Source organism: Schistocerca piceifrons, chromosome 2 (genome assembly GCF_021461385.2).
Source record: "Schistocerca piceifrons isolate TAMUIC-IGC-003096 chromosome 2, iqSchPice1.1, whole genome shotgun sequence".
Classification (NCBI taxonomy): Eukaryota; Metazoa; Arthropoda; class Insecta; order Orthoptera; family Acrididae; genus Schistocerca; species Schistocerca piceifrons.
In genome coordinates this window covers 899,526,691-899,554,278 of record NC_060139.1, presented here as the reverse complement: position 1 = coordinate 899,554,278, position 27,588 = coordinate 899,526,691, and the positions used below count along the sequence as shown (strand labels likewise).

At 40.8% G+C, this 27,588-nt stretch overlaps 1 protein-coding gene across 3 annotated transcripts in view; it reads right to left on the bottom strand.

Moving 5' to 3' along the window:
• LOC124777036 (glutathione S-transferase-like) overlaps positions 1-24,488 on the bottom strand; it is a 53,218-nt gene extending 28,730 nt beyond the window's left edge. Inside the window, exons 1-3 of one of the 3 annotated variants that reach the window (XM_047252300.1) lie at positions 24,333-24,476; positions 6,012-6,242; positions 5,742-5,899 (exon numbers count right to left, since the gene is read on the bottom strand). In XM_047252300.1, the coding sequence (XP_047108256.1) occupies positions 5,742-5,877 (136 nt within the window). In that variant the 5' untranslated portion in view covers positions 5,878-5,899; positions 6,012-6,242; positions 24,333-24,476. Of the gene's footprint in view, positions 1-5,741; positions 5,900-6,011; positions 6,243-24,332 lie in introns of all 3 variants that reach the window. The other 2 variants (XM_047252302.1, XM_047252299.1) reach the window with 2 other exon arrangements.
• Between the last annotated feature and the right edge of the window lie 3,100 nt (positions 24,489-27,588).

Below are 27,588 nucleotides of genomic sequence, written 5' to 3'. Positions count from 1 at the left end.
ATAAGGGAACAATTGACAGGAATGGGGAAAAGAAATACAGTAGAAGAAGAATGGGTAGCTTGAGGAATGAAATAGTGAAGGCAGCAGAGGATCAAGTAGGTAGAAAGACGAGGGCTAGTAGAAATCCTTGGGTAACAGAAGAGATACTGAATTTAATTGATGAAAGGTGAAAATACAAAAATGCAGTAAGTGTAGCAGGCAAAAAGGAATACAAACGCCTCAAAAATGAGATCGGCAGGAAGTGCAAAATGGCCTAGCAGGGATGGCTAGAGGACAAATGTAAGGATGTAGAGGCTTATCTCACGAGGGGTAAGATAGATACTGCCTACAGGAAAATTAAAGAGACCTTTGGAGAAAAGAGAACCACTTGCATGAATATCAAGAGCTCAGATAGAAACCCAGTTCTAAGGAAAGAAGGGAAAGCAGGAAGGTGGAAGGAGTATATAGAGGGTCTATACAGGGGCAATGTTCTTGAGAACAATATTATGGAAATGGAAGAGGAAGTAGATGAAGATGAAATGGGAGATATGATACTGCGTGAAGAGTTTGACAGAGCACTGAAAGACCTAAGTCGAAACAAGGCCCCGGGAGTAGACAACATTCCATTAGAACTACTGACAGCCTTGGGAGAGCCAGACCTAACAAAACTCTACTACCTGGTGAGCAAGATGTATGAGACAGGTGAAATACTCTCAGACATCAAGAATATAGTAATTCCAATCCTGAAGAAAGCAGGTGTTGACAGATGTGAAAATTATCGAACTATCAGTTTAATAAGTCACAGCTGCAAAATAATAATGCAAATTCTTTACAGATGAATGAAAAAACTGGTAGAAGCTGACCTCGGGGAAGATCAGTTTGGATTCCGTAGAAATGTTGGAACACGTGAGGCAATACTGACCGTACGACTTATCTTACAAGAAAGATTAAGGAAAGGCAAACCTATGTTTCTAGCATTTGTAGACTTAGAGAAAGGTTTTGACAATGTTGACTGGAATACTCTCTTTCACATTCTGAAGGTGGCAGGGGTAAAATACTGGGAGCAAAGGGCTATTTACAATTTGTACAGAAACCAGACGGCTGTTATAAGAGTCGAGGGACATGAAAGGGAAGCAGTGGTTGGGAAGGGAGTGAGACAGGGTTGTAGCCTCTCCGTGATGCTATTCAATCTGTATATTGAGCAAGCAGTAAAGGAAACAAAAGAAAAGTTCGGGGGAGGTATTAAAATCCATGGAGAAGAAATAAAAACTTTGAGGTTTGCCGATGACATTGTAATTCTGTCAGAGACAGCTAAGGACTTGGAAGAGCAGTTGAACGGAATGGGCAGTGTCTTGAAAGGAGGGTATAAGATGAACATCAACAAAAGCAAAATGAGGATAATGGAATGTAGTCAAATTAAATTGGGTGATGCTGAGGGAATTAGATTAGGAAATGAGACACTTAAAGTAGTAAAGGAGTTTTGCTATTTGAGGAGCAAAATAACTGATGATGGTCGAAGTAGAGAGGATATAAAATGTAGACTGGCAATGGCAAGGAAAGCGTTTCTGAAGAAGAGAAATTTGTTAACATCGAGTATTGATTTAAGTGTCAGGTAGTCGTTTCTGAAAGTATTTGTATGGAGTGTAGCCACGTATGGAAATGAAACATGGATGATAAATAGTTTAGACAAGAAGTGGATAGAAGCTTTCAAAATGTGGTGCTACAGAAGAATGCTGAAGATTAGATGGGTAGATCACATAACTAATGTGGAGGTATTGAATAGAATTGGGGAGAAGAGGAGTTTGTGGCACAACTTGACTAGAAGAAGGGATCGGTTGGTAGGACATGTTCTGAGGCATCAAGGGATCACCAATTTGGTGCTGGAGGGCAGTGTGGAGGGTAAAAATCGTAGATGGAGACCAAGAGATGAATACACTAAGCAGATTCAGAAGGATGTAGGCTGCAGTAGGTACTGGGAGATGAAGAAGCTTGCACAGGATAGAGTAGCATGGAGAGCTGAATCAAACCAGTCTCAGGACTGAAGACCACAACAACAACAACAACAACAACCATTGGCGACTGACCATCATTATGATCAACATTCCACTCTGAACTTAGGGTTTCGTTGTCATTTACATCTGGTTTCAACAAGCTTTCTGTTCCCAATACTATCTGTGCATTATAAGCTTCAGTAAGCGATACTAATTCTGGGACCTTTCCTTGGATACTCCTGCAGTTTACTAAAATCATATTAATCTTTTCTATCTCTGATATGTGAGGACCATGATTCTTTGAGGTCACTGTGGCTGATTTGACAGACAAATAGTCTTTACTCCCAAGGGAGGTGTTCTCTAACCTAAAAAAGTCCCATGTGCACACCACATGCACTTCACTACCTAGCAGCTGCTTCCTGTGTGTAGTGCATGCCTGACCTACTAAGGGAAACCCTACAATTTTGCACCTGATAGTAGAGGTCGAGAAATTCACATCCGATACCATCACAGAGCCATCTGAGCCTCTGGTTTAGACCTTCCACTCTGCTCCAAACCTGAGTACCACAATCAACCATGGGTATGATGCTACAAATAGACAGCTTAGCCTGCATGCCGCATGCATTGCTAGTTGCCTTCACCAAATCAGCCAGCCACAAAAGGAGTCAAGGATGGCCTCAGAACCCAAGTGGCAGGCATCATTCATGCTGACTTGGACACTACTTGCAGCTGGTTGCAGCCAGGGCCTTTGATAGACTCCAACAGGGCCTCCTCCACATCATGGATGAGACCTCCCAGTAAACATACCAAATGTACATTGGAATTCTTTCCTGTCTTGCCTGCTGTCTCTCTGAGGGGCTCCATCAGCTGCCTAACATTGGAGCTCCCAATGACTAGCATACCCATCCTCTGTACTTGTCCAGACTGGGCAGGAAAATCGACCTCTGACCCAACAGGAGAGACATCCAGTGCTGGCTCAGAGTTATCATCAACACTGGGTAGCACCTCGTAGCTGTTGCTAAGATGTAGGAAGCCAGCTGCATGGCCTGCTCCCTCTTTCGCCTTCCGCCCAGTGACATGCAAACCCACCACTGTCTACCACCCACTCTGGAGTGAGGACGGACTGGTCAGATGTTGCGTGTTGGAAACTGCAGTGATGTCCGAGCCACCAAGGGATCCCAGTGGCACCAAATGTGTCGCAGGTCTCGTCACTGCTGCCCCGACTTCACCGCAACTTTGAGCATTAGCTAGAAGCTTGTCGATGGTAGCCAATGCAGCTTCCAGCTGTTTATGGACAGCAGCCAACTCTCCTTGTGTTCACTCACTACATGCACAGCCCTAACCATATCATACTGTGTATAAAATAGATACCAGGTCTCAAATGGCGCTACTGAGTTTGAAAATATACTGAAGGAGAATAAAGTAACACTAAAAGTTGCTGTGCAGATTTCTCACTGTACTCTGAGACCACATGCCATTAAACAGAAATAAATTTCTCTACTGAAGTTGATGTACTCACAGATACCTGTTATTACAAATCCTGTTTGCCATAAAGTTACTGCGTGAGATAAATAGTCAAACTAGAATGCACTGATCTAAACTGCCTACTAGCACAACATTAAAACTCAGTGGCATGACAGAGTTTCTGGCAATGGGAAAATTTACACTAGAAAGCCAACTAGGATGGATATTCGCAAGACTTATGCAATAACAAAAACTACGATTAATTTTCTAACCACTAATCTACACAGTAAAATACACTCGTACAGTTCATTTCTTTGCAGAAGCATGTGAACAAAAAACAAAGACTAAATTAATTTGCAGTTTATCAGACAAGTGCTGCTGCTGCTCTGCTGTGCATCCTCTCAGCTCGGCAGCTGCTGCTACATATGCACAGTTACAAATACAAATAACCATTAGCTGTATAAGGAACTGAATCTGCACTTCCCACTTCACGCAAGTGGTTGCCTTAACTGGTTTGGTTACCCATGCATGGATAACCAGGCAGAAACTTCCATACATCATCATTTCTGTGTCACAACCTGTACTTGTACATACACTATTTAATTCCCATGCAGAAGAGGATATTTTAGTTGAAAGTTGCTGCCCAGTATTGGCAGATGAATACACTATTGGAGTGCCTCTGTTGTTAAGAAAAATGAGGCAATGTTCCTTTGGACATGCATGGATATCCAAAGTGGTTTAAAATGACCACTGGCATAAAACTGGAAACCTAGTTTCAAATTCCGGTCTGGCAAAAATTTTCACTGCCATCATTCTCTTACATAGGTGATGGTTGTTCATATTCACAACTGTGAATATGTTTTATGCATTTCATAGTGACTGTAGTCACCACAATTCCTGTTTCTTTGGACATGCATACATGTCTGAAGGGACATTGCACCATTCTTCTATGTCTGAAGGGACATTGCACCATTCTTCTATGTCTGAAGGAACATTGCACCATTCTTCTTAACACTACAGTCACTGGAATGCATTTATCCATTGATATTGGGCAGCAATTTTCAATTAAGATGTCCTCCCCTGTATGGGAACTACACAAAGTGTGTACAAGTACAGATTGTGATGCAGAAATCATGACGTATGGAAGTTGGGGTATGGCTGTAGGTGTTGGAAGGACAGCCAAAGTAGTTAGGGCAACCGCTCATGTAAGGGGGAAATCTGGGTTCAATCCTGGTATGGCATAAATTTTAATTGCTGTCATTCCCCAATACAGCTGATGGTTGTTTATATTTGCAACTGTGAATACATTTCATGTTTTTCATAATGGCTGTAGCCACTGTAGTGCCTGTTCCTTTGACATGCATGCATGTCTAGATGGACATTACACAGTTCTTCTTAACAACACAGGCACTGCAATATCACAGTTTGACTGAAGGAAACAATACCTTGGAATGTAGTGCTTAATGTAGTGCTAGGGAAAAGTGCTGTGACAGTTACCATAACCGTTTAGTCAAGAAAATTTCTGATTGAAAGTTTATTCATAATGTCTAAAGAGGGATGTCTTTGGTATCTACAACTTCCCAAAACTGACCCAGCTGAAGCTGTTCCTAATTTGTATCAGTCAAGATATTTGATAATAATTCATTTACCCCATTAATTTATGACTGCATTTTGATCTATATAATAATTGGAAAAACATTTCTAAAATAACCTTATCTGCCAATTCCTCAAGCAATAATGAACACTAGTAACAGTTCATTGATATATAATTTGACAAGTTCCTGAGATAATTTTGCTTATTTTCATTTAATTCTAGCTGTTTTGTATCAGCACATAATTTGGGACTTCGTGGAGTGAAATTGTCATTGTGCTTGACAACAAATAATGGACATTAACAAACAATGGTTTGATATCTGGGGTACTTTTCACTCCTGGATCCACATCTCAACAATATATTAACTGCAACTTAGAAACTTTCTTGGCATTATAGCACCTCCCACATTTTACAAACTGATCTGATGAGTAAGTTGAAGTTTTGTCCTGGAGCAGTGTGGTAGTTCATGCTGCAGAAACACACCAAGAAACTGTCTGATTTGATATCTTGATACAACAAAGATTGTATTATAAATGGAGATACAGTAACTTCCTAGGCAATGTGTATTTTTATTTCAATGAAACTTTAATTATTTGTTTACATCAACATGTATGACTTTTGTAATAATTTACACATTATGTTACAACTGCATAGTACACTGGTATAAAGGCTAAAACTCACTGCTATTTGCAGGATATATGTCATAGGTTTACCTGGTTTAAGACTTGGCCAGTCAGCCCATTCAACTCTAATATCTTCATATTCAGCACCAACATATGCCAAAATGAATCGAATTGGCTCAGCAATAACTCTGATTGGAAAGTAAAATAATTTGTATTTTGGTGCCATGTCTTTCACTGTCTCTCTGAAACTACATCAAAAACAAATGTCATATACTGTCAACTGGGTTTCAAACAATCACAACTAGGTGGGCATAATAAAACTGGGCCAGAATATATTTATAAGACTGACATGGAACTGACCCTTGTTAATGAACTGTAGAACTGCTCATCACAGAAAATGTTGAAATAGTGATTTCAATTGACCAATCAGTTCCCATCACTTGTTTGTGCATGCACATTTCCTGCACACTATGGCCCAAGTATTTCACTGTCTCATTACATTTGAGTGAGAGACAGAGGAGTAGACATGTGCAGTGACCAGCTGAATGCAGTACAAAATGATGCTCATGCATAATTACACAGCACATGACACTGAAAAACATATTTTCTGAACAATTTATTTTGCCCACTCCATACATTAAAAATGCTATATCACTACTGAACAGAATTATAGCATAACATATTTATCATGTACACAAATTGTTTATGCTCTCACTTTTTGTAATATTAACTTGAACTTTGTATGGATCTTACAAGAATGGCTGTTGATATACTTTCCGGGATGTGAGGTCGTGGTCCAAGAACTTTTCTGCTCCTTACATTTCGTCCAGTACTGTGCTGGACTTCCTCAGAGGCGCTGCTCCGCTGAGTCTTGCCGACTGATTCGGCAAGATTCAGCGGAGCAGCGCCTCTGAGGAAGTCCAGCGCAGTCCTGGACGAAACGTAAGGAGCAGAAAAGTTATTGGACCACGACCTCACATCCCGGAAAGTATATCAACAGCCATGTCACCCGGTCGTGAAAGCCTTCATTCTACAATCTTACAAGAATGTTTTAATAAATAGTCATACAAATGAACAATTATGTTGCATTTATCCTCTTGAGAAGTTCATTGTGATGAAATGTGAGGTTTGACAAAAACTGACATTTATTAGAGGGCTATTACACTTGTAAAGAAATTTTTTTTTCTAATCTCAAAAGTTTCATTTAAGAAATATCACGGTCAGATTATTCTTATTTCAAATGGTACACATTTCAAAAAACCAACATTACCATATTGAAATCTTTAATTTTTCTGAAGCTAAAATGTATACTATTACTATTACTAAGTAAACCTGTTACTGAAGGAAATATCTGAAAAAACAACATTCTGGTTTCTACAAAAAAAAAAATAAAAAAAAATAAAAAAACCCTTGTCTAGTTTCATTAGCAAAAAGGGGGAAATTGTGTTTCTCAAAAATCTGCTCATCAAACCAGAAGCCAGCATTAGAGCTATTTGTACACTGTTCATATAATTACACAAAATAATGTCATTATCAGATGTGTAAGGGGCTGAAGCACTTGTAAAATTCCTATCTATTATATTATTATTAAATGAGTGTTCTTTTTTAACATTTTGTAGAAACTTTTCTAAATGATTCTGTAAATATGCACTGTTGTCAGTGCCACAGAGCAGTCACTGGTAGGCAACCACCAAAGTTATACACAGACAAGCAATATTCATTTAGTGCCCAACATTTACAGTCAGTTGCTACCAAACCATAGCTGTGTTCATTCAGATGTCACCAAATTAGCAGTAATTATTTATTCTTACCATCACTGTGCATGTTAAGACAAAAGAAGATGCATCACAAAGAAGTTATCCAAATGGGATGGAAACTGGTGGATGTTACATATACATACAAACAGACAAATGATCACAATTTCAGAATAACTTGATTTGTTCACGAGAAAGAGCTTTACAAATTGAGCAAGTCAATAACAATTGGTCTATCTCTGGCCACTAGGCAAGCAGTTATTCAGCTTGGCATTGACTGACAGAATTGTTGGATGCCCTCCTGAGGGATATCGTCCCAAACTCTGTCCAGTTGGCACATTAGATAATCAAAATCTTGAGCTAGTTGGAGGGTCCTGCCCATGATGATACAAATGTTCTCAATTGTTGATATGTTCAGTGACATTGCTAGACAAGGTAGGATTTGGCAAGCACAGAGACAAGCAGTAGAAACTCTTAATGTGTGTGGGTGAATACTATCTTGCTGAAATGTAAACCCAGGGTGGCTTACCTGAAGGTCAACAAAATTGGGCATAGAATATCATCAACATACAGCTCAAAAACAGTGCAGTATACTGAATGGATAACTACTAAAGGGTTCTTGCTATGAATAGAAATGGCACCCCAGACCATCACTCCTGGTTGCTATGCCATATGGCAGGCAACAGTCAGGTTGGTGGTACACCACTGTCCAGGGCATCTCCAGACATATTATCACTGGTCATCAGGGCTCAGTTTGAATTGGGACTTATCACTGAAGAAATTCTACTCCATTCACTGAGATTCTAGACTGATGAAGTGCCCTGATATGCCGTGGACAGCAGTGGGATACGAAATGACTGTTGCCTGTCATGTAGCCCAACAGCTAGGAGCATAGTATTTTCATAGCAGGACCCCCATGGTTGTCATACACAGCAACCTTACAGCACAGTGGTATGTCAACAGCATTCTATGCCCTATTTTGTAGTCCTTCATGGCAAGCCATCCTGGGCTTAAATATCAACAAGATACTACCAATCCAGACACAGTGAGAGTTTCTACTGCTTGTCTTTGTTTTTACCAAACCCTACCTGGACCAGCAAGGCCTCTGGAGCTCTCCCCAATTGAGAACATTTGGAGCATTATGGGCAGGGCCCTCCAGTCATCTTGTGATTTTGATGATCTAATGACCCAATTGGACAGAATCTGGCACAGTATCTGTCAGGAGGACATCCAACAACTCTATCAACTGCTTGGACAAGGGCCAGAGGTGGGTCAGCCCCTTATTGATGGGTTTAACTTGTGACCCTCTTTCTCTTGAATAAATCGACTAATTACAATCGTTTGTTTGTGTGTACATATATATAGCATCTACTGATTTCTGTCCCATTCAGATAATTCCCTGGTGGTGTATAATTTTTTTTTTCTTAGAGTGTATATTGCCATCCACATAAACAGATTGGACAATGTTGAGCTTGGTTAAGTTACTGACCTAATTTTGTAAAACTATGGAAAAATGAAGATGGCATACCAAATTCATCAGAACTTGCAATAATGTAGTATTTGTAACAAAATAGAAGACTGTATTTTCATGGCATAAGTGACACAGATGATTTCATCATTCTGAATTTTTGTAATTGTGATTTTAATTTTTTGCTCCCATAAATTACTGCTCTGTACTTGGAATGCAGGACACATCATCTAATATATATAAGACTGATGCAGGGTATGTTGTGCTGAGAAATAATTTTTAAGGAAAAATTTCAGTGTACTGCACTGTTTTTGAATTAATTAGCAATGAAGTTAGTCAAAAATTAAAGTAGCTTACCAGATACAATTAATGTAGTTGTTCTCATATCATAGATGGTAGCACATGAGACTGCTCAGCCTTTGGCCTGAGTTCAATCCTTACTACCATCCAATGTCTAATTTTTGTATTCAGTCATTTGGTTTTAGGAAACCAAACAAAGAACACATTTGGCGACACCGTCTCTGGCAAGCAGCTTGAATTTGTGTGTGCAAAGCCCTAATTGGCTAACTGAAGTGCTTAATTAACCCAGAAACAGTGCAATGTGTCAAATTTTTTTCTTAACAATTATTTCCCAGTACAACCCACCCAGCAACACCAATACTAACTATTCAGACTACTTCTGACCACCCTGTATAATGCAGTATTTCACAACATCTAATGTTAACCAGTGCATAATGATGTAATGGTTTAAAAAATATAATTTTCTGTTGTATTATCATCGTTGATTGTACCTGACTGGTTCAATAGAACAGTTAGATCTAACACTACTTCACTTCCCATTACTAAAATTCATTATTCACTGGCCAAAGAAGCAACTTTATCTCAGCTCATGTACTCTGTCACCCTAATGCTACTTCTCTTCTCAGTACTAAAATTCATTATTCAATGGCCAAATAAGCAATTTTATCTCAGCTTGTGTACTCTGCTACACTATAGAATTTTTTTAGGGTTGCACAGAAAGTCTTCTCACTTTTGATGCTTTATAATTCTCTTGGCAATGCTTGTATTAATATGATTCTAGAGTACCAAGATTCTTTTTAAAAAATCTCGTCTGTGTGAAAGGCCAATGCAACTGTTTTCAGTTTCTTGTCTTATGGAAATAAATGGCATCATTGGTATCCACTTTTGTGGAATCTTGTTATTCAGTCACAGTGCTCTTGAATATTTTACAGTGATGCAAATGTTAAAATATTAAGATCCTCAAAACAATTTCTACAAGATTATTTTTGCTTTTTTCTTCTGTATAATCTAAATGCTTTTTTCTGTGGTTTGAATATTCTTTTCATTCCTGTGATGGTAGTTTTCCTGTATACTGTGATTCCGTATTGCATATATGGTCAAAAAATCTGTGACAGACAGTGCACATGAGGTCTTGACATATGTACTGAGTCAGCTGTTTTCTTGCATATAGTACTGGGCTTAACTTGTTCTTTACCTGCTGTTTCCACTTTAGCGCATTATCTCTTATTATACCTAAACACGTAACTGAAGCATCAGTCCTTCCATCCAATAATACATCCAATTGTTCCTCATTTTGTTTATTGTTGAAAACTACACGTGAAGTTTTTTTCAAATTAATAGTTAGCTCATTCCCCATGAGTTGCTGTGCTGTATTAGCGACAGATATAAAGTGTTCATCTCAAATCTCTCAACTGTTAGCCACATTTAGCGCAATAATATCAGCAAGAACATCTAATTTTTATTTCATATGTCTGTACATTGTTGACAAATACATTGTTGCCTCATGTTACTTAGATGAATGTATCCAGTCTGCTGCGAGCACATAGATACAAGTATTCTGTTATTTCTTTAGTAGAATTGCATGATTAATTGTGTCAAATGGCTTTGATAAGTCACGGGAAACTCTAGGAATTACCACCCTTTTATCTAAGACATGAACAATGAATTAATGAATTCTGTTAAGGATTCATTTGCTGTTTAAGTTAATCTTCCTTTCTGGTATCCATATTGTGCTGGGGTTATTACATTATACTTTATCGGGAAAGCTATGTCCTTCATTAGGTAGTCTGACATTTCATCATGTCCAGCAGACTTCTTTGCCTTTACCTTTTTCATAACCTTTGCCACTTCCTCTTTAGTTCCTAGTTTCAAGAACAGCGAGTGACTTTGGTTTTCTGTAACTGTCATCTGATGACTTCCTTGGCCATTATGTCCATATTTTAGGTTTTCTACTGTATGTATGTAGTTATTTTTCAGGATGTTGTCACTTTCTGTTTTATCTATGATATTTTCATTTTTTCTGTGTATATTTTTTTTACCTCTCTTGGTGCTAATTACATCCCAATCTGTTTTCACTTTATTTGTTGATTTTGAAGTTATCACATTTATTGATTTAGCTTTTGCCATTTTTTATCAATTGTCTATACTTTTTCTGGTACATTTTGAAAATTTCAGTACTCTCCCATCATTTTATTATTCTTAATGTAGCACTCAGTTCTGTCATTTACTTCATTACCCACTGATAATTTCAGAGAATTTTTCTTTTTGTCTTTGTTTTTGGAAATGCTATAGTGAAGAAATGTGTTATAATTCCTTGAAAATCACTGGATTTTTCCTTTGTTCCTTGTGCTTGAAGAGTGTTTGCCCACTGTTCTTTCCCCAACATTTTGTGGTTGAAATTATAGGATCTCTCTCTCCTGTCTTCCCTTTGTGAGTTCCTGCTTCCATATACTTCACATAGTTGCCCAAAATTATTGCAAAATTCTGTTTGTAGAGTATATAAATTAGTATCAGAATTCGCAACTGTTTTGACAAATATTATTACTTCCTCACCCTTACACTCTGATCTGCAGAAATAGTTTACAAGAACATACTTTATGGTGAAACTTCATACTTCATTCTTTTTTAATCCATATTCAATTACAATCATTTTGTCTCAATATGTTTCATTTGTAAATGTTTATAATTTTTTATAGCTAAGGTACTGCAAATGGTACTGCAGAATTTTGAAATTAATTTCTTTTTCCATAATTATAAAATTTTCAGCCTCTATTTCATTATCATGTCCATATTTTTTATCGCTAATGTTTAACTTCCAGCTTTTTTCCTTCCTTTGTCCATACCATAAAAAAAATCACTGGCCAAATGTAGAAGTGCCAACTTTCTGTTTACTGAAATTATCATAGCAACTATTCCACTTGGCTTTTCCTGCTCCTATATGTAACTGTTGCTATGTATCAGATTGATTGGTTTTATATTTGGGTTAAATTCTAGTGATTTTGACTCTTCTTCTGCAACAGTTGTTGGACTATTATTTATTTCATATCTACTGTGGAGATGTCAATTTGCAGCCGTTCATCATTGGTTTTGCATTTGGATTTATTTGCAGTGATATGGGTTCTTCTTCTGCAGCAGATTTTGGGTTTTTATTTAGTTCCTTTATTCTTACTTTGTAGACCTCACAGTTCAGCTCATTATTCTCAGATCTCAGATCATTTTGGTTTCCATAGTTATTCTCATTGTTCTTAATGCTGAATTTTTTCCTCTCACTGATCAGCTCTTTACTCAATCTATTACACACTACTGTTTCTGCTTTCAACAACAGACGAGGAGAAACTTTTCAAAGTGTGCAATGACCACTGGTGGACAAATTTGAGTTTGATATTGAATCATATTTTCTGACCCACTGTACACACTTCTACAATTAGATCCCATCAAAAGGTGTTTTAAAATCTTCAATAAGAACTTTGAAAAGTAGCAGATGCAACAATAACATTTTCTCCTCTAGTATGAATGAATCAAACCACATTAAGTCCATTGGTTTATTTTATTTGTGTTATTAAGCAATGCTGAGTGCAATTTAAGACTGGTGGACTGAAGTGAAGCCAGTTAACTGTCCAAACGCCATTCCTTTTCAATATTAAAGTATTGTTTTTTTGGTTTTTTATATATATTTTTTTATTCTGACTGTTACATATACTGAAATCAGATGTAGAAACTTTATTCTGTCTAGATGGAGAGTATAATAAAGAATGGATGCATATTTTTTAAACTGCTTTTCACTTTTTTTTTTTTTTAGTTAGAAGAGAATCCTCAATGCCTGTGACTGATGTATTTCTCTGCTTTCCAATTCGAGGACACTCCCTTTTCCCTGTGGACTGAGATTTTGGCCAAGTATAAAGAAACACTGCAAAATTTCAGAAATATTGAATCCAAACTCTTGCCAGGAAGTTTATACAGAAATGAATAAAACAACGATTTCAGGGAAAGATTGGGAAATACTTTATTACAAGAACCTTTGTAAGAATTTGAAGCCTATATACAGGATCAGTGGTCAGAAAATGATTCATCTGAAGAAATACAGTATAGTAAAAGGGTAACTGATGTAAACATCAAACTCACATTATTGACTTTTCTAATGATCCTTCTAAGTGTCTTTTACCACTTGGCAAAGTGAATACAATTATACAAAGTTGATAATAGATCTGAAGTGTCAACTCTGAACAGGATTAAACAAGAAATGAAAGGCAATAAAAATAAGTATTCCTCAGATTTGGAAAAATTTGGAGATACAACAAGACACAAGTTTTCCAACAATATTAGCAGCATTTCTTGTACAAAACTCATTGCCCAAGATATTGTTTGTGATTGTTTAGAGGAGGAGCCTGTTCTTGGGAAAACCATTGGAGATGAAGCACCTTTATGTTTTTGTTTCTACTTCTGATATTGAAGTGCTGTATTGAACAATAAAAAGGGAAATTTCAAAAAAGTAAAAGTATTTTCCATTGTATGTTACTGAAAACTAATCAAAATGCACGGTGTCTACAGTAGCTTACACCAAAAGGCATATCGTCCAATAGTAAACAACGAACCACAATTCGGCTAAAAGTCATCACATCTTGGAAGTAAAAGAAAAGATTTACCCTGTAACAAACACATTTTTATCAGCAACGTGTAAAATTTGAAAAAATTGATAAATTATTTTTTGCAGTATAAGTTTTTTGCTTCTCCTGTAAATTTTATTTTCTGTGACATTACATGTTTCGAAAATTTGCTCCTTAGTTGCACTCCAAGAATTATATGATCATTTCTACTGAGAATGGGTTTCACATCAATTGTAACATTATCATGTTCGGTTGCTGCTTCCATTAAGTGATTGTTTATGACTCATAGCTGCTACACTTTGCTAACGATGACCTGTGCCAATAAATAAAGGAATAGCCTCTCACACTACTATACACACAAGCGACTCTGATGTCTATCACATGCTGTGACTACCATGGACAATCGAACCATGCCCCCAACATCTGGGTACAACCGCTTGCCATGGCCTGATGAAGCAGCCTTGCAGGACTCACTGTGACAGCAACTGCCCACAGTGCATTCTGGGTCATCCCATTCCTCCCAGTTCAGCTAACACATTCCAATCTCCCACACAACACACTGTGGGTTAGGCTCTATCAGTGTCATGCCAGGAATGGTATGAAGCATTGCATCAATATGACCCATTCATCACAGTGTGTGGCAGCTTGTGCTTGCTATCCTTTTTGCAGCTAAGATGGCAGTGTATGAACTGTTGCACTTCAGTATCATTCATTCTTCAGATAGTGCTTCAGCCTCTCTCATGAAATTGGTCCCTGAGAAAGATGGTTCTGTCCAGCTCTGTGGTGCCATCTGCATGATTCATGACAGCTACCTTGTGCCAAACATCTAAGACTTCATGCACTCACTCACGGGGTGTGATCGATAGCCGAAAGACCTGTTATCAAATCCTCATGCTCCCAGATGATGAAGATGGCTATTATTACACTCTTTGGCCTGTTAGAGCTTCTTGTCATGCCCTGTAGACTCAAAAATGCAGCTCAAGCATGGCAACGAATTATTTATGGGGTGCTTGATTGCTGTTATGCTTGCTTAGGTAATATCTTAATTTTCTCCACTGATTCTCAGAGCCACAAATGATGTCTCAGACTCATTCTCACTGCCCTCTCTAACACAAGGATGACTTTCAATGAGGAAGAATCGCAGTTATGGAAGCCAGAGGTAACATTTCTTGGATACACCCTCAGAGCTAATGGGATCAAACCAACATTATAGACCATGCCGAACCTGTTTGCCAGCTGCCACCACCTCGAACCTACCATGACCTTCACCAGAACCTGGGCATCGACAATGTTTTACCTCTGATACTGCATGCCATGGAGGTTCAAGCAACCCTCAGTGACGTCATTGTGGACCCACAGACAAAGGGGAAACGGAAATTTGTCTGGATTACAGAGACACAAACGGCGTTTGATTGTTCTACAGAATGTCTCACGATGCCTGTTTCCCTGGAATACCCTACACCAGCTACCCAGCTTACCATCACGACAGACACGAGTAATTTGGCCATCAGGGTAGCCCTGGAGCAAGAGCTGGCAGGTGATATGCAATCCTTCCATTTCTTCACCACCCAAGAAACTCACAGCCTCTGAAATGAAATGGTCTATATTCATTAATGACTGTCAACCCACAACAATTTCTGTCTTATTTAATGACAATTCCTCCAAGCTCAAAGCTGAACGCTGATAAATTCCTACTTCAGATGCCAGTGTCCTCTGAGACTTGTCCCAGCAAAGGCTTCAGTTGCTCCTTTCCATATTGATGCAATGTTCAATCTCTGTCTCTACAACCCCACTCATTTGGGAGATCGACAAACAATCTGGCTTGCCACTGAGAACTGTGTTTGCCCAGCCGTTAGGCATTATGCCGAGCATGGACATCAGCATGCCTCAATAAGGTGGGCCACCACACACAACCACTCCTTGGCAACTTAGACATACCGCATGGACACTTCCTTCACATGCACTTGAATCTTGCTGGATCTCTCCATGACTGATCGCAGTTTATGCAGAGTGGAAGCTGTGCTAGTCACAAACATCACAGCAGGATTCATGGCCTGAGCCTCTCTTATGGCTTGGTTCTCACGTTTTGGTTGCCTGGGTACCATCTACAACATTCAGAGCCCTCAGTAAGTTCTGCAGCATATTCAGCCATCGTACCAAGATGTATCATCACCAAAGCAATGGTCTCATGCAACGATGGCACGACAAAACGAAGGTGGCATGGACTGAGTCCCTTCTGTGGGTGCTCCTCCCCGTCTGTATGGAGTTCAAAGATGACTTACATGCCTCGCTCACAGAAATACTCTACAATGGGACTCTCACACGACCAAAAGAATTCGTTCTACCTACTCCCAGGCCCAATTTGATGGAACACCCCATGTTGGTGCAGCATATGAAGAATCTGTAATTCTCTAATGACTCCCCTATCTGCACATTTGGCCCAAAAACCACTCATCCACATGAACCTTGCAGTCTGTGTGTATGTCATGCTCCACAATGACACCATTCTGGATGTTAAAATGGGGTAGTCACTCCATCAACACTGATGTAAATGGTACTTTCATGACAGTCTCCATCATCAGGCTGAAACCTGAGTGGATCCTCTCCACTTTGGATGACCAAATTGTTCTTCAGAAAGATGACACTTGTGATGACTCACACCTAACAGTCTCACGACTTACTGAACCAGTGTCTATTACAGTCAACATCCACAAAGTTCGACCAGACAAGGTTGTGGCAAGACTCCCTGTCCCTGCTAGTCACTATCAAACTAATGTGTACCTTCCACTTGCTGCCAACTGCAAAGTCTACTGCTGTGTCCTCCCAGCTTTCTCCAGTGGGCGAACTCACTATCACCCTGCCAGCTAACTCTCCACACGTCTCACCAGCCACGGCTATGCCATCACCACCTCCACTGCCCCTACATGGCCCACCACCATCGACAGCAGGAGCAGATCTCCTCAAGCCCCCAGTACCTCATGCCACAGCTGGCCTCATCACCTCGCACCATGGCTCGTGCCATACCATCTGTGTTCCATATCTAGGAGACAGCCACTACAAGTACTGTCAGCACTCACTGCTCCATGATGTCGACCTTACAGCACACCCTCCGGTGCTCTGCACTCTGGAGGGAGGGGGGGCGGGGTGCAGGTGAGGGGGGGGGGGGGGGGGGCAGGTGACGGCCTCTGTTTTGACACCGCCACAAATTGGATCGCTGCTAACTTTGTTACTGGAAGAGTCGAATACCCACGACTGTGAGAGGCATATTGCACTAGAATATATTATGAGGTGTACACATTGTATTGTGCAGTGTGTGAATACAAGCTTTGTATCCATACTTGCTGAGAAATGCAGCATTTCCAAGATTACTTTTTGTCAATTTTCTGTTTAAAACGAAAATTAGAAATGAACTATGGTTGTAGTGTAATACCAGTATCTAAAAAATTTCATTTCCTTGCACTCGTGAAAACACCTTGGAAATTATGAAACAGTTGTACAAAGTTCCTGGATAGTTTCTGTATACCGGGTGCAGCTGCTTTGTATGTCTAATGCACGATTTTGTAAATGTCTCTATGGCAATACCTCCTCATTGCTCTGTAGACGGCTACTGTTTTCACCTAGCTGTCAAAAGCACTGCCAGCTTTCAGGGATTTCCTTAAGTTGACTCGACTGTAGCAGTGTCGTGGCAGTAAAGAATAAATGTATTAAAATTTCGTGCATGATGTGGCATTTCTTCACGCATTTCAGTGTTTATGACGTCACATTTGAAACTATGTATCGTACAGTGATATGTTTGTGTATGTACACTCAGCAGCATATGTGGCTAGTGCCTAGAAAATATCTTGCGAACAGATATAGTAGCAAAGAAGAAATAATGCGGCAGTTTTTCACGTATCTCAGTGTTTATTACGACATATCTTCCAACCTAGGTGTCATAAAATTATATAATTTGTGCGCACGTTAAGTGGCATATGTGGGCATTTTCTGCAAATTGTATTGCAAATACAGTAACATAGAAGTAACAAATTTAAACGTCATGCACAACGCGCTAGTTTTTCAAGCATCTCACTGTTTATGACGTCATACCTCCTGAATTATGCGTGGTACCATAACATTAATTCTGTAGTCGCAATTAGCGGCATACTTTGATACTGTCTACAAAATTTATTATGAATACAGTTTGTAGCACAGAAGTCATAAGTTTATGATGCAGCAGTTTTCACGCATTTCATTGTTTATGATATCATATCTCCTGAACTCTGATGGATTAGTGGTTCTTACCCCCTCAGCGATTGTTGCCTGACAATAAGGCATCTGAGTAGCAAGTTTAGTTGAAATTAGTCCTGTGATTCAGGAGGAGATGTAGAACATACATATATACATACACACATCCATTTTTATAATGGACCTGTGTACAGATATAGAGTCCAGTGTTTTACTGGTGCATTCACATATCTATACAAGGGAAACTACGTAAATACACAAGTACTTGTAATGTTCCTTATTTGCACAGTCTGGTTCTTTTATAATCCTCAACATCATGCCACTTTAGTTTCTCTGAAACGCGATCGAAAACGACAGTTTGCTATACGATGTATACTAGGACGATTTTCTTGACAAATTTTGTCACTGCTGACAACTTCCGGACGATCCAACACTTTTCTAATGACATCGCAAGGCCGCAACCGCACTCAACATGATCCTACCCCTCTAGAGTGTAGCGTGTGCTTAGGCGTACGATGTAGAACTACTAGGGACCGTTCAAAATCATTCGATGAAATATGAAGCAGGAAAGGACGTTTATGCGTGTTCATCTCCCCCCCCCCCTTTTTTTTTTTGCGGCCTCCTGCGGCGTTTGTACGGTGAGGATGCGACAGTGAAACGCACGTGAGTAAAATGACGATGGATCCTTCTACGAACCGCCAGTTTGGCAACACGATTGGTGCCACCTGTGCACCTTCGTTGGACACTTTAAAAGGTCTGTGAACAGAGAGATGCATCTACCCTCCAGCCAGAGGGACAGCACTTTCGACACACCTCTGATTTCGCAAGCGGCCAGCAGGCGCTAGTGTGGAGTGGACTGTTTGTCTCGCCTGCAGATAGTGATCAGTGAATTAGTATCTCTGTACGGGGACATTTTTAAAGTGCACAAGGCAAAGGTGCTTGAGTGGCACCAAGTGTGTTCCTGAACTGGGAGGTATTAGATGGACCCTTTGGCATTTCATTCATATGCATGCCAATGGCGCAACCCTCCGTGCACACGCCAAAGGAGGGCGCGAAAAAGGAGGGATGAAAAACTATTAACACCCTTTTCTACATCAGATCACGTTCAAATTGCGCCGAATGGTTTAGAACGGTCCCTAGTGGCTCCACCCTGTATACGAAAGCAAAACTTGTGCTCGCACTACACTTCAGAGGAGTGAGACGACCTTTAATGGGATTGCAGTCTCACGATGTGCTTAAAATAGGGTTGAGTTGCCCAGGAGGCATTAGCACTGGCAAAACTTGTCAAGAAAGCTGTCCTGTTCTACATCGCACGGCAAAGTATCGTTTTCGAGCGCGAAAGGTATGAAAATGGACGCTCCTATGGAAGGGGTGTGAGCAGTGGCGGGGCTATCTTTGGTTACGCACTATCGATTCCCTGTGGCAGAAGTTTGTCTTTGGAGCCTGGGCCGGCTCAGGATATAGCGGGCAGTACGGAGGGAAAAGGAACAACAACGTTGAGGTGTCCCTCCCTCTCTCCATCTCCACACCCTCCATCTCCTTTCCCAATACAACTTCCACCGTCTACCCCTCCCGGATGATGAGCTTCGCCCTGACATCTACCCTTCCTACCAACTCTAACCCCCTCTTCCTGCCTCCTCCTCAGGGCTCCCTCTCCTCCCCCCTCCTTCTGAGCGGATTTTCCCCTCCTACTCCCCCTCCATCTCTTGTGTCTTCTTTCAGTGTCTCTGCACTCCCTCCTGCCCTGTCTTCCCTTTTCCTCTCCCGCCCCATGTGTCTCCTGCCCTTTCGTGAACCCACGGTTGCCCCTCCTCTCTTCATCCCGCCGCTTCCCCAGCTGCCACATGCTCTCCCCTCCTTTTCCATCCTCTCTGACCTTTCCCTCGGCAGGTCCCACCAGGTAGTTTTATTCTTCGTCGTGTGTGCTCCAAGTGGGTTTTAAGTGTGTTGTTTCGGAGTGTTTTTTACTGTGGCCAACTTTTAACCTGTGTATGCGCATCCAGTGTCTTCTCTGTGTTTTAAGAATCGCCAACTGTGTTTTTTAACTTTCTGGTGACTTTTTTAACTGTCCCCAATGAACGTCTACATGCCAGTGTATTTTTACCTCCATTTTCTCCCCTTACTCTGTTTTATGTTCCCCTTTTTTTTATCTCCTTATGTATGTATTATTTCATTCTTGTTTTAGTTGTCGTGTCACTCGGCTGAAGAGCGGCGGAAGGGCGCGTATTAGCGAGACGTTGGAGAGACGACAGCAAGCATGGTGTACCTGAGTACGGGCGGTAGTTAAGCTCTTGATCGTACTGGGGTCAGTAACAGCGGGCCGGCGCTGTGGCTTCTTGGCAACCTCGTGTAGCTATGCATGTGCTCGCTTCCGTGAAGGAACACGCTGTTACTATCGGACTAAGCAACGTCTGGCGTCTTAGCCACATCGATCCAGCAGCTGGCATCAAGTAATTCAAGTCCTACCAACGATTAGTGAAATATAATGATGATTGCTCTTCAGGCAGCAAAGCATTGCTAGGACTGTGATGTGACATTTCATGCCTCTTGTTAAGTGTGTGCTTCGCTCCTTAATAGTACTGTTCTTACTTCAGTTGGCATGTGTCTAAAACATTGATAGGTGTGCGCAGCCTTACCGAACGATCCATATTCCGTGTCTAAAGACTGCCGTGTGGTACCTTACAGGCCCACATGAGGTGCTCCATGTGATGCTTGTGTTTTAATGAGCCAGTTTCGTTTGCATAATTCGTGTACGTGGTTCTGCTTAAAGAAATAAAATCAGTTTTATTATTGTCAATTTTATCGAAGTAGTTTTCTGTAAAAGTTTGAGTATTAAGATGAAGGAAGGGTTGTTTGGTTCAATGTTGTCGCTTCTGATTTATGTTTCAGAGATCGGAAGCAGTGGGCCACCGAAGTGCACGGCCTCCCCTTTTAAATTACTAGCGGGCGTAAGGGCGGTGGACTTCGCCTGAGCTCGCGTGTGCTGTTTGGTTCCGATTTCGGTGTTCTGAAAGGGATGGAAGTACAAACGGAGTCCACATCTTAATTCGAAGATAAGTACTCAGTCGCGTCCACCGTTCGTGGCCAATTCGCGGCCTCACAATCTCGGACCTCAGTTATTTTACAAGCTGCAGTTTTCTAAAACTTCTGGTGGTTCTTCAAGGTTGCCCACGTTAAATGGTTTAAATATTTGTATTAAGAATTTTGAGGGATTTCTAGAAGAATGTGTCTTAATTGAAACCGTTTTCTAAAATTGCGGTGCAATTCAGCCTTAGTGGCGTATGTCAATTTTGATGGGGAAATAACTGGGTTCTTATTGATCAAACTGTCTATAACCTTGTAAAGTTGTTTGGTAATATCTCGCCCGGGAGGGGCGGTTTTTAATCTACGTGGACATAACAATTGATTTCCTGGTTATTTGATGTAAAGTTTATTTTAAATGATTTACTTGGCCCGAGTGGCGGTTTTTTAAATGTTTGCAGAGAGATTAATTCGCTTGTGGTTTCATATAACAAGCAGTTTATAAAATTGCCCTGAGTGGCGGGTTTTTAATTTTTTTTAAAGAGATTAATTCATTTGCGGTTTTATATAACAAGCAGTTTGTAAAGTTTGCCTGAACGGCGTTTCTTAAAGAAATTATTATCTGATTTATGATTGTAATTCTCTTAACGATTTATCTATGATGCAAATAAATATGTTGAAATGAAATGGTCACTGTATGGTTCAAGTCCTTCCACTCCCTTTAATATAAAGGTTAAGGAAATTGGAGTTCAAAATAGAAATAACGTATCAGGTTGGTTTGATTGATACGCTTTATGCCAACTCCTGAGGTCTTTTTTCGTATTGATTCTGTTTCTACGTTTCCCTGGGCCACCCATAAGAAACCCTCGGTTCTGACGTCCATCGCAGAGGCTTAACGAAGGGATGAAATGTTGGTAAGAGGGCGTGTAACGACCTTCCCATCCTGTGACACGTCCGCAATGGCGTTGGGCCGAATTGTGGTGAAGTTTGTATCCAGTGTGAAATCGTTAATGCACATTACATCTCACACGATCTTCTGAGCTCTGGCGTTTTATTTGGATATGTAGACACCTTGCTCTTTGAACCGTCGCCGAGCCCAAGAAGGGTGGCGTTGCAGGGCGCCACGCTTTTGCACCCTTACAGAAGAAGATCGAAGGCACCTTTGAACCAAATTTCAAACTTCTGCATCGCAATAGGAGACAATTGCGGGGTTCAAAGAAGTGATCGTTTAATTGTGTTGCGCACTGTAGTTATAATAATGATTCCAGTAACTGGTATTCTGTCAGGGACATCATTTAAAATTACAGTCTGCTTATCTTTGATAAAATAACTTAAATGCCTTTTCACCATAAATGATGACATAATGTATTGCATTTTACGAGTGGAACTGCTTCACCCAGGCAGGGGAACGGGTGAGAGATTTGATGCTTATCGCTTTTACAGACCAGACGTGTGCCTGTTACTAGCGTCCGTTACGAAAAGATGAGTGTACTAATTAGTCAATAGTGAATCTGTGTACTATGAAATCGAGCGCAGAAATGGGCTTTTTTGCATGTGCGACGTTTACCAGATACTACAACGGGTTCGATTGCCGGCGGGGCCAGGGATTTTCTCTGCCTCGTGATGACTGGGTGTTGTGTGATGTCATTAGGTTAGTTAGGTTTAAGTAGTTCTAAGTTCTAGGGAACTGATGACCATAGATGTCAAGTCCCATAGTGCTCAGAGCCATTTTTTTAAAGACGTGTTACAACTGATCAAAAATGTCGCAGCATCAACGCAATCTCTATTCCAGCCGAGAAACTTTCGTGTTGCCCTAACTTTCTTAACAGGTGCAAATACGAGGTGTCACGTCCCTCGTTGTTTGTCCTCCCGCCTATAGAAACGAGAACGTCTCGTAAGTTTGCGTCACGGAAATGCTGAAAAACTTGGATTGGCAGACTCATGAACATAGACGCCAATTATAACGCGAAAACCTACTTGCAAATTTTGGAGAACCATTGTTAAGTGAAGAATCTAGATTCTTCGTCCCCCTACGTATCGCTCCCATACGGATCTCAGAGATAAGATTAAAATAATTACGACACTCGCAGAGGCACGAAAGCCGTCATCTTACGCGCGTTCCATGCTCGATTGGGACGAGAACAAACCATAATGTGTGGTATCGTGTTAAGTACCCTCTGCCATGCACTTCCCAGTTGTTTAAAACATGCAGAATGGTGTACCCAGAGAGGGGCAGTGGAAGGCACTCAGCCACTTCGCAAAAGAAGAAAAAAAGTCTGACGAAGCCAGGGCGCATAATTATATTGACTATACAGTAGCACGTGTAAACATAATCATGTCATGAAATCTTAAAAATTTTTTGGCGTCGCTACTGTCGTCCTAAAAACTGAAAATGTCAGATGTCTTTTCGGATTGTAAAAGCTTCCATTGGTGCTGTAAGTCAGTTCGCTATGTTTTTTCTCATGTTACTAGTCAACGAAATAGGCCCCTAATGGAATGTACAATATCTATTAAAAATGAGATTATTTGATTCTCAGCACTAGTAACCAAACTGGCGTGTATCCCGAAGATAAAATCACGTATTGTGCACGAATATTTGCTAGACCAGAACAAACTGAAATTTGTGGTAAGGACTATGGGACCAAACTGCTGAGGTCATCGGTCCCTAGGCTTACGCACTACTTAATCTAACTTATGCTAAGGACAACACACACACCCATGCCCGAGGGAGGACACTAACCTCTGACAGGGGGAGCCGCGCGAACCGTGACAAGACGCCTTGACCGCGCGGCTACCCCGGGCGGCAGACCAGAACAAGGAGGAGAAAATGTCCTCCATACATTTCGAATGGTTAATACGAAAAATGGTACAAATGGCTCTGAGCACTATGGGAATTAACTTATAAGGTCATCAGTCTCCTAGAACTTAGAACTACTTATATCTAACTAACCTAAGGACATCACACACATCCATGCCCGCGGCAGGATTCGAACCTGTGACCGCCGGTTGCGCTGTTCCGGACTATAGCGTCTGTAACCGCTCGGCCACCTCGGCCGGCTCGAAATACGAAAAGCCATATCGAGATAAAAACAAACTTCGATATACGTTGGTTGCTGCTTCTGCGGTTCATTCACCTGTTTCAGCTATTTACATGTTCTCAAAAGCGTGCACAGTGTATACAGGATAGAAACTTCGATTGAGTGTCTAGTTAATTCTGAGTGTACAGGATGCATCTGTTACAAAGCAGTCTCAACACTTATCATTCACCTTGATGTTACGTCTAGCATCAGACTTAATTCTTATTACTTACTCTATTCGAGTTCAGACGCTGTCCCCTAGTTTAATGCGAGAGCTTCTTTCACTGCGTAACGGCAGACTACTGTGTAAGATAACTCTATAGCGAAAGATGCATGGAGCGAGTGGTTACCATCGGCTCGTGGCACATTGGCTGCTGGGACAAGCCCCGCCCCCACCTTCTCACAGGGCAGCCAACTTACAACCTACAAAATAATCGAACATGTAACAGGTTAATGCGTCACAGAAGTGTAACGAAAGTTGATGGCGAGCCTCTAGACTCTAGAAGGACCAGGTGCAGCCTCCTGGCTCACTTTTCTGAGTGACGATAATAACCACGACGCACAGCACCGCACTCGAACCAACACTGTTTTCACAATGGCTACTTATTGCTCCGGCAACATCACGCAACTAAGGTTGGCAGTGTGCGTTTAGCCAGTTTCAAGGTCAATACGATTCAAGCGAACTGTGACGCCACTGACAGCAAATGAAACATATTAGATTTTCCTCCCATTTCCGTTACGAAAAGTGCCTATCTGCATACAAGTGCAGACACGATAACCCGTAACACAGAGTCGATGCGATAAAAGTATCCCTGTATACCACAAGACAGTCTGCTCTGTTTCCTAACTTCCATGATTTCGAAATTCTGGGCATTTAACGTAGCTTATCACAAACCGATGGTGTTTACCATGCACGAGAGACAGTACAATGCGCCCGATATCCGTGGTAAATGAGAGCCGGGAAAGAACTCTGTGCCGCAGGGTTTTCTATGTAAAATGCATTAGGATTTCTCTTGAGCCCTGCATCTTCGTCGCTTGGAGTTTTTTTTCCTGTCTTTTCAGTATCGGAAAGAGGTGGGAGAGGTTATAACTTTAAAGCACGAACTCAGATACAGTTTATTTATTTTTTTATTTATTTGCTCGTCTACTTCCGTAGGACCAAATTGAGGAGCAACGTGTCAGTACATGAAATTACAACATAAACGTAATAACAGATAAAAGTAAATGTTCATTGACCTTAAAAAAGTCAGTCCATAAGTTTAAGTAAACGCTATCAACAATACAATAAAAATCAGCTTGATTTTTCAAGGAACTCCTCAACAGAATAGGAGTGTTCAAGAAAAAACTCTTCAGTTTCTATTTGAAAGTGCGTGAATTACTGCTAAGATTCTTGAATTCTTGTGGTAGCTTATTGAAAATGGATGCAGCAGTATACTGCACGCCTTTCTGCAGAAGAGTTAAGGAAGTGCGATCCAAATGCAGATTGGATTTCTACCGAGTATTAACTGAGTGAAAGCTAGTAATTCTTGGGAATAAGCTGATATTGTTAACAAGCAACGACAGTGAAGAATATACATACTGAGAGGGATATGTCAAAATACCCAGACAAGAGTTCGCGAACTTACCATTTACTGCCCGAACTGCCCTTTTCTTAGCCAAAAATATCCTTCTAGAATGAGAAGAGTTACCCCATAATATTATACCATACGACATAAGCAAATGAAAATAAGCAAAGTAGACTGATCTTCGTGTCGAACGATCACTTACTTCAGATGCCGTTCGAATAGTAAAAATGGCAGCATTAAGTCTCTGAACAAGATCCTGAACGTGGGCTTCCCACGACAGTTTACTATATATCTGAACACCTAGAAATTTGAACTGTTCAGTTTCACTAATCATATGCCCATTCTGTGAAATTAAAACAACGGATTCTGTTGAATTCTGTGTTAGAAACTTTCTGTTGAATTCTGTGTTAGAAACTGTGAAAACTGAGTCTTACTGTGAGTTAGCTTTAGTTCATTTTCTACAAGCCATGAACTTACGTTATGAACTGCACTATCTGAAACAGAGCAAGTGTTGCACACAATATCCTTTACTACCAAGATAGTGTCATTAGGATTACCCATAATATTAGAGGGCACATCATTTATATAAATAAGGAACAGGTGTGGCACCAACACTGATCCTTGGGACCCCCCCCCCCTCCCCCCCATTTCACCTTACCCCACATCACAGCCATTCTCAACACTGTGAATAATGACCTTTTCCTGTCTGTTGTTAAAGTAAGAGTTGAACTAGTTATGAGCCACTCCCCGTATTCCGTAATGGTCCAACGTCTGGAGCAATATTTTGTGATAAAAAGAAACAAACACCTTAAACAAAACAAAAACAAAAATGCCTAGCGTGCGACATCTTTTGTTTAATCCATCCAGTACCTCACAGAGACTAGAGAATATAGTATTTTCACTTGTTAAACGACTTCTAAAGCTGAACTGTACATTTGATAGCAAATTATGTGATATAAAATGATCAATTGTTCTTACATACACAGCCTTTTCAATAACTTTAGCAAACACTGATGGCATAGAAATAGGTCTAAAATTGTCTACATTATCCCTTTCTCCCTTTTTTACTACTGAGTACTTTAGTAGTTCAGGAAACTGCTTAGTAGGCAGTTGCATTAACCACTGTGCCGCCAGGACAAAGTTTTTATCGCAAATGCGTGAACTATTCCGGCACCCTCCACGGCCAACCCACAACCCCATCTAGCACCACCTGTCTGTAGTCCCGTCCATGTCCACGCTCGGAGCCGGCCGGTGTGGCTGAGCGGTTGTAGGCGCGTCAGTCTGGAACCGCGCGACCACTACGGTCGCAGGTTCGAATCCTGCCTCGGGCATGGATGTGTGTGATGTCCTTAGGTTTAAGTAGTTCTAAGTTCTAGGGGACTGATGACCTCAGATGTTAAGTCCCATAGTGCTCAGAGCCATTTGAACCTTCACGCTCGGTAATTTTATATTGCTGTTGAAGGTCGATCGTAAACGTGCATCCACACTGAAGGTTGTGGTTTCATTGCCCATCGAGGTGAATCAGTTATATGACTGTTTGGTGTCGGTTCTTTCAAACATGTCCCAAAGAATAGACACCATTGATTCAGTCCACAGCTCGTGGTCTAGTGGCTCGCATTGTTGCCTCTGGATTATGGAGTCCCGCGTTCGATTCCCGGGTGGGTTGGGGATTTTCTCTGCCTGGGTACTGGGTGTTTGTGTTGTCCTCATCATTTCATCATTCGTGAAAATGGCGAGATGGGCTGTGTAAAGACTGGGAATATCTATGGGTGCTGATAACTGCGCAGTTGCGCGCCCCACAAACTAAACATCATCACCATGCATTCATATGAAAGAAAATAGTTGTTGCCCAAGTGACTTTACAGATACGGAATAGCCAACATGGAACTGGTCCAGAAAATGTTTACAAGTTTGACATGAAACA